The sequence below is a fragment of the Procambarus clarkii genome, chromosome 3 (genome assembly GCF_040958095.1).
Source record: "Procambarus clarkii isolate CNS0578487 chromosome 3, FALCON_Pclarkii_2.0, whole genome shotgun sequence".
Classification (NCBI taxonomy): Eukaryota; Metazoa; Arthropoda; class Malacostraca; order Decapoda; family Cambaridae; genus Procambarus; species Procambarus clarkii.
Genome location: NC_091152.1, coordinates 225,668 through 234,162, shown reverse-complemented (window position 1 = coordinate 234,162; position 8,495 = coordinate 225,668). Strand labels below are relative to the sequence as shown.

The 8,495-nt window shown below is 41.0% G+C and overlaps 1 protein-coding gene across 1 annotated transcript in view; it reads right to left on the bottom strand.

Moving 5' to 3' along the window:
- Positions 1–1,371, bottom strand: part of LOC138368181 (uncharacterized) — a 3,735-nt gene extending 2,364 nt beyond the window's left edge. The window contains exon 1 of the mRNA XM_069330629.1: positions 1,233–1,371. Coding sequence (XP_069186730.1) covers positions 1,233–1,257 — 25 coding nt within the window. The 5' untranslated portion in view covers positions 1,258–1,371. The remainder of the gene's footprint in view (positions 1–1,232) is intronic.
- Positions 1,372–8,495: the final 7,124 nt, after the last annotated feature.

Below are 8,495 nucleotides of genomic sequence, written 5' to 3'. Positions count from 1 at the left end.
TGTTAAAATGTACTACAGTAATTAAATATATTATTTAAATTATGAAATAATCTACATTAACACTAGTGAGAGCAATGTTAAAAATTTTAGGACTGCATCTGGAAATAACTTTAATTTTGGATGTGATTAACCATGCTGTAACTCGTATAACAAAACTGAGAGGAGTTGAATCCAACAGCCTGATTGACCAGGCTGTTAATTTCAAGCGAATACTATATTATTGGAAAAAAAAATTATATATATATATATATATATATATATATATATATATATATATATATATATATATATATATATATATATATATATATATATATATAATCAATATTGTAACTTTTTTTGTGTAATGACGTTTTCAAATAAAGTTAGATAAATATACACACATACCAAAAGAATAAGGGTGGTAGGAGAAGAAAATATGAAAGTGTTCAGTGAGGATCCACAAGGTCTTCTCTGAGTACTCTTTATTTTCTTCTCCGAGGCTATGGGTCCCTACACTTGCACCAGAGGTGGTACCCCTCATATATATATATATATATATATATATATATATATATATATATATATATATATATATATATATATATATATATATGACAGTGTCAGATTCACCACCACCATCAAACACCACCAGCACCATACACCACCAGCATCATACACCAACAGCACCATACACCACCAGCATCATACACCACCAGCATCATACACCACCAGCATCATACACCATCAGCATCATACATCACCAGCATCATACACCATCAGCATAATACACCACCAGCATCATACACCATACACCACCAGCACCATACACCACCAGCACCATACACCACCAGCATCATACACCACCAGCACCATACACCACCAGCACCATACACCACCAGCATCATACACCATCAGCATCATACACCATCAGCATCATACACCATCAGCATCATACTCCACCAGAATCATACACCACCAGCATCATACACCACCAGCACCATACACCAGCATCATACACCATCAGCATCATACACCATCAGCATCATACACCATCAGCATCATACACCATCAGCATCATACTCCACCAGCACCATACACCACCAGCACCATACACCACCACCATGTCAAATGGACAGTGTTAACAAAATTATTCCCACATACTCCGTCACTATGTGATGGAGTACACATAGAACAGGGGACTGTAACAAATGTTCTAGCATAAAACTTTGTACAGTTTAGTAATTCCTTACCATTTGATGTACTAGGTAGATCCATGTTTGGTGAAGTTTTATAGCTGGAGCTGGAAGATCCTGTCGAGATGACTTCTTCAAAGAGAATAGCTTCAACACATTGTGTCTTGAGTCTTCCAGTACTTGGCCTACAGTTACCAGATCTGATTTACAGAAACTAGTGAACTATGGAGATAAGATTGTTAATAATATACTTTTTTTGAGATTCATATGACTTGCAGCTTAAAAACCAACCTTATTTTAAAATAGTACACTAAAGTACATAGCAAATTGCGAAATTCGTAGTTTTTTAACTACTTTAAAGCTAAATTCTCAAGCTTTGAAAATAAGCACAATTTGCTATTTTAAGCAGAATCTGGCAACTCTGATTTAGCATGTAAACATTGACTTGCATTCACAATGTAGTTATTTATTTTTCAACAATTTAAAACGAGTTATGAAAATACACACATTGGTACATTATTGCAAAGGCACTATACTATATATATATATATAAATTGTTGCAAGTCGAGCAACAAATATTTTACATTGAACAACAAATGAGATTGGAAAAGCAGTATTGCCAAAATAGACCCCAGACACACCCTGTGGGTAGTAATGGACCCCCATACCGACCCTATGAGGGGTAGTGGACCCCATAATAACACTATGGGCGATAGTGGACACTATACAAACACTATGGGCGGTAGTTGACTTCATAGAGACCCTGTGGGCGGTAAGGGACCCCCTATCGACCCTGTGGGCGGCAGTGGACCCCCTATCGATCCTGTGGGCGGCAGTGGACCCCCTACCGACCCTGTGGGCGGCAGTGGACCCCTACCGAACGTGTGGGCGGCAGTGGACCCCCTACCGACCCTGTGGGCGGCAGTGGACCCCCTATCGATCCTGTGGGCGGTAGTGGACCCCCACCATATCGACCCTGTGGGCGGCAGTGGACCCCCTATCGATCCTGTGGGCGGCAGTGGACCCCCTACCGACCCAGTGGGTGGCAGTGGACCCCCTGCCGACCCTGTGGGCGGTAGTGGACCCCTACCGACCCTGTGGACGGTAGTTGACTTCATAGCGACCCTGTGGGCGGTAGTGGACCCCATACCGACCCTGTGGGTGGCGGTGGACCCCATACCGACTCTGTGGGCGGCAGTGAACCCTATATACTAATCCTGTGGGCGATACTGTACCCTATAGTCATCCTGTGGGGGCAATGGATGCCATTCATATCCAGTGGGTGTTATTGTACCCCATACTTATTCTGTGGGTGGTTGGAGCCCCATACCCATCCTGTGGGTTATAGTGGACCCCATACTCATCCTGTGGGTGGTATTGGACCCCATACCTATCCTGTGGGTGGTTGTGAGCCCATACCCATCCTGTCGGTGGTAGTGGACGCAATACACATCCAGTGGATGGTATTGGATCCCATACCCTTCCTGTGGGTGGAAGTGATCCCCATACCATTCCTGTGGGTGGATGTGACCCCCATACTCATCCTGCGGGTGTTATTGGACCCCTTACCCACCTAACAGGTGGTAGTGGACCCTATACTAATCCTATAGTTTCCAATAATCCACACCATACCATCCTGTTTGCAGTAGTTTACCCTATATACATTCCAACATAACATCGTTTTCTGTTAGCGTTCCTACAAAACATTCTTTAAAGATTTCTAAAGCACAAACTATGGTATATAATATTGATTGGTGAAGCACTTATTCTATGTAATAATTTATTGTGCTTATTATAATTTACTAAGAACAACTAATATTTCTCAAAACAAAACTACGAGCCTTCAATAGGATGTAGCTGATCTGTAATATTATAAGAGCATGGACAATAGTAGGTGAATTTCACAACCCATGTGGGACCTGAAAACTACAATTTTCGTTATAATTGAACCAATCACGACTATTCAGCTATCTACGTTGATGGACGAGTACTGTGAGACGTAAATTGGTACGTGAGGAAGAGTTTGAGCCTTGGTAAAAAAGTTAACTGGGAATATATCACATATGTACTAAATCACATTCCACATATTGACTTTAAGCACTAGTCATATATGTACTGTCTTGTGTGAGAACGGGTTGTTTTCCAACATCTCTTCATATGGAAGCTTTCTAATTTGCGGGATTAACTTTGTCATCCTAACTGACGTGTTCTAGTGAATTATGTCCATTCATTATGTGTATGGCGACCAAAACTGAACGGCATAATGTAAATGGGGCCTAAAAACAATACGTTAATAAACCCAGCCGACTTATTGCTAACTCTTCTATAAATAAATCTATGGGAAAGAAAAGCTCTCAGCCTGCTAACAAGAGTGTACAAATCCACAAGGGCCGGGACGAGGATTCGAACCTGCGTCCGAGAGCATCCCAGACGCTGCCGTAATCGACTGAGCTACGACATGGTCAAAAGGAGTTGAAACCGAAGATCTACTGAACATATTGGATCCTGCAGCCTCTCCGAGGCACAAACCAGTGTTAGTGTAACAAGAATGTGAAGTTGACTACGTCCATCTAGTTCCACCCGCTCCTCCCCAGAACTAGTTGTTAAATAAGCACTTTACCTTGACTCCTCTGATCCAACACTTGTCCACACGTGCCACACTCCTGAAAAAATATTTTTTACATATATTAAGGGCAAGTATAAGTAATTATTAAAATAAGGCACCAAACCGGGAAGGCTATGTAGCACCAGGGTAAGTATAAACAGTTTATTTCAAATACAATCGAGTAGGAAAATACAATTATGAATTTCAAGAACACTGGAACCAATCACTGGAAAAGGTGAAATTGCAATGGAGATTAATTAAAGATTGTATCAACAATAGCGAGTAGGCAAGACTGATAAGACTGCAATAGCCTAACGGAGTACATTTTTGTCTCCGACTCATGAGGCTATGGTTAAGCATCAATGTTCTTTTAAAGTTACATAGAAACACATTATCTTATTAGGGTCTTCCACTAAAAACAAACCTTTAGCTAATCTTAGATAAACGTACTGTGTATTATTAATTTATTTAGCTGTTTATTGGCCTAAATTATATAAATAACATGCTTAAAACCTCTTAAGTACAGTATATGGTCTCTGAGCACCAAACCAACGTTAGAAGCCTAGTGATTACATTGTCAAAAAGGACCATTTACAGGTGAAACAATTTCATATCGCAGAGTAAACAAGATGGAAACAATTATCTTCCACATTTATTTGCACAATTGCCATCCTGATATGACCACTCCATCGCCCTAGTCGTTAACACACTAAGTGCAGGCGATGAGTCACAATAACGTGGCTGAAGTAGTTTGACCAGGCCACACACTAGCAGGTGAAGGGATGACGACGTTTCGGTCCATCCTGGACCATTCTCAAGTCGACTTGAGAATGGTCCAGGACCGAAACGTCGTCGTCAACACACTAAACAATCTAGGGTGACTTGTTGCTAAACATTACAAGTCACCTTTACCTTAGCTACAAAACACGTTGTTCATATTATCACACTACCTTTAATGTCATAATGCAGCAGTTTGCGCGCTCAAAATACAGATAGACAAAATTCTCAGGAACCATAGGGGAACCTTTGACAAGCCGCCGGCTTCCTGTTGCCGTAGAGTGGCACTATGGAGAAATGGTGGCCCTCTGGTAAATTTAAGTCAATATTACCTAGGAGTTATGATGTACCAGCCATTGAACATTCTGGACTCACAGTTAATATGAAACAATCCTTAAGAATAGTTTAAACGAATCTTTGACTGAAACGAACAACGTTGAATATTCAACTGTACGAGTCTCTGTTGTGGTCCCATCAGCCTACTGTGTCCTAATATGGAAACCTCCCTTCAAAAACACATCAATGATTTTCAGCTTTGGAGAAAGTTCAAGACAGCAACAACAATCATGCCAGAAACTTGTTCAACTGTCACTACCACGAATCTTTGAAGGACTAACACTATAAAAGTTTAAATTGTTATAGATTTAGATAGATTAGCCTATAAATTTTCCTAGAAATTACCTACTTAATATTATCTGTTAAATTAAGGACCTGGCCGAAGTGCTATGCGTACTAGTGGCTTTACAAGAATGTAAACACACAGGGCTATGTACTCCTTGTCACCTGTCCTCTTAAAATAGCGTCGCTTTTTGGCCGTTTACCCGTAAGGCCGAATATGGACGTAATTTGGAAATGAAAACAAAATGAAAATAAATTTGGGCTTTTTTTTCAACAACAATAAGTTAAGGGTCCTCTGGTAGGTTAGGTGGGCAGGAAATTCTCATAAAGTTGAAATTACGACTTTTTATACCCAACATATGCCAAGTACTGAAAGCGGCGTTTGGTTACATCTGTCCCAAACCCCCCAGCAGTTTTCAAAATATCCCAAACATTACAATTTCGAGGCTTGAGCCATTTTTTGGAGCCAAATTCTGGCTCTCTCAACGTATTCGCAGTTTGAAATTACGACTTTTTATACCCAACATATGCCAAGTACTGGAAAGCGGCGTTTGGTTACATCTGTCCCAAACCCCCCAGCAGTTTTCAAAATTATCCCAAACATCCCAATTTCGAGGCTTGAGCCATTTTTTTGGAGCCAAATTCTGGGCTCTCTGAACGTATTCGCACTTTGAATTTACGACTTTTTATACCCAAACATATGCAAAGTTCTGAAAGCGGCGTTTGGTCATATTTGTCGCAAACCCCCCTGCAGTTTTCAAAATATCCCAAACATCCAATTTCGAGCGGCCTGAGCCAAATTTTGGAGCCAAATTCTGGCTAATGCACATATTCGCAGTTTGAAATTACGACTTTTATACCCAACATATGCCAAGTCCTGAAAGCGGCAGTGAGTCACATTTGCACAAACTCTCTTGCAGTTTCAAAATATCCCAAATATTCCAATTTCTAGGCCTGAGCCATATTTTGGAGCCAAATTCTGGCTCTCTGCACGTATTCGCAGTTTGAAATTACGACTTTATATACCCAACATATTCCAAGTACTGAAAGCGGCGTTTGGTCACATTTGTCCCAAACCTCCCAATTTCGAGGCCGAGCCATATTTTGGAGCCAAATTCTGGCTCTCTGCACGTATTCGCATTTTTAAATTACGACTTTTTTATAACAACATATGCGAAGTACTGAGAGCGGCGTTGGTGACATTTGTCCCAAACCCCCCTGCAGTTTTCAAAATATCCCAAAAACCCAATGTTCGAGGGTCTGAGCCATATTTTAGAGTTCAAATTCTGGCTCCATGCAAGTATTCGCGGTTTGAAATTACGGACATTTTTATACCCAACATATGCCAAGTCCTGAAAGCGGGCAGTGAGTCACATTTCCAACAAACTCCCCTGCAGTTTTCGAAATATCCCAAATATCCCAATTTTGAGGCCTGAGCCATACTTTTGGAGCCAAATTCTGGCTCTCTGCACGTATGTCGCAGTTTGAAATTACGACTTTTTATACCCAACATATGCCAAGTTCTGTAAGCGGTGTTGGTCATATTGTCCAAACCCCCCCTACAGTTTTCGAAATACCCCAAACATCCCAATTTCGAGGCGTGGAGCCATTATTTTGGAGCCAAACTCAGGCTCTTCTGCACGTATTCGCAGTTTGAATTTACGACTTTTAATTTATACCCAACATATGCCAAGTACTGAAAGCGGCAGTGAGTCACATTTCGCACAAACTCCCCTGCAGTTTTTCGAAATATCCCAAATATCCCAATTTCGAGGCTTGAGCAATATTTTGGAGCCAAATTCTGGCTCTCTGCACGTATTCGCAGTTTGAAATTACGACATTTTATACCCAACATATGCCAAGTCTTGAAAGCGGCAGCGAGTCACATTTCGCACAAACTCCCCTGGAGTTTTCGAAATATCCCAAATATCCCAATTTCGAGGCCTGAGCCATATTTTGGAGCCAAATTCTGGCTCTCTGTACGTATTCGCAGTTTGAAAATTACGAATTTTTGTATACCCAACATATGCCAAGTACTGAAAGCGGCGGTTTGGTCACATTTGTCCCAAACCCCCCCCCCCCCCCTTTAGTTTTTCAAAATATCCCTAACATCCCAATTCGAGGCCTTAGCCATATTTTGGAGCCAAATTCTGGCTCTCTGCACGTATTCGCGGTTTGAAATTACGACATTTTATATCCAACATATGCCAAGTCTTGAAAGCCGGCAGCGAGTCACATTTTGCTCAAACTCGCCTGCAGTTTTCAAAATATCCCAAACATCCCACTTTCATGGCCTGAGCCATATTTTGGAGCCAAATTCAAGCTCTCTGCACGTATTCGCAGTTTGAAATTATGACTTTTTATACCCAACATATGCCAAGTTCTGTAAGCAGCGTTTGGTCATATTTGTCCCAAACCCCCCTGCAGTTTTCAAAATATCCCAAACTACCCAATTTCGAGGACTGAGCAATATTTTGGAGCCAAATTCTGGCTCTATGCACGTATTCGCAGTTTGAAATTACGACTTTTTATACCCAACATATGCCAAGTGTTGAAAGTGGCGTTTGGTTTATATTTGTCCCAAACCTCCCTGCCAGTTTTCAAAATATCCCAACATCACAATATCGAGGCCTGAGCCATATTTTGGAGCCAAATTCTGGCTCTCTGCACGTATTCGCAGTTTGATATTATGATTTTTATACCCAACATATGCCAAGTACTGAAAGCGCCAGTGAGTCACATTTTGCACAAATTCCCCTGCAGGTTTTCGAAATACCCCAAAAATCCAATTTCGAGGCGAGAGCCATATTTTGGAGCCAAACTCAGGCTCTCTGCACGTATTCGCAGTTTGAAATTACGACTTTTTTATACCCAAATATGTCAAGTACTGAAAGCGGCAGTGAGTCACATTTCGCACAAACTCCCCTGCAGTTTTCGAATATCCCAAATATCCCAATTTCGAGGCTTGAGCAATATTTTGGAGCCAAATTTCTGGCTCATTGCACGTATTCGCAGTTTGAAATTACGACCTTTTTTATTGCCCAAAATATGCCAAGTAATGAATGCGGCGTTTGGTCACATTTTTCACAAACCGTCCCTGCAGTTTTCAAAATATCCCAAACATCCCAATTTCGAGAAACTGTTCAATATTTTGGAGTCAAATTCTGGCTCTAGGCACGTATTCGTGGTTTGAAATTACGACTTTTTATACCCAACATATGCCAAGTCCTGAAAGCAGCAGCGAAGTCAAATTTTGCACAAACTCCCCTACAGTTGTCGATATATCCCAAATATCCCAATTTCGAGGCCTGAGCCATATT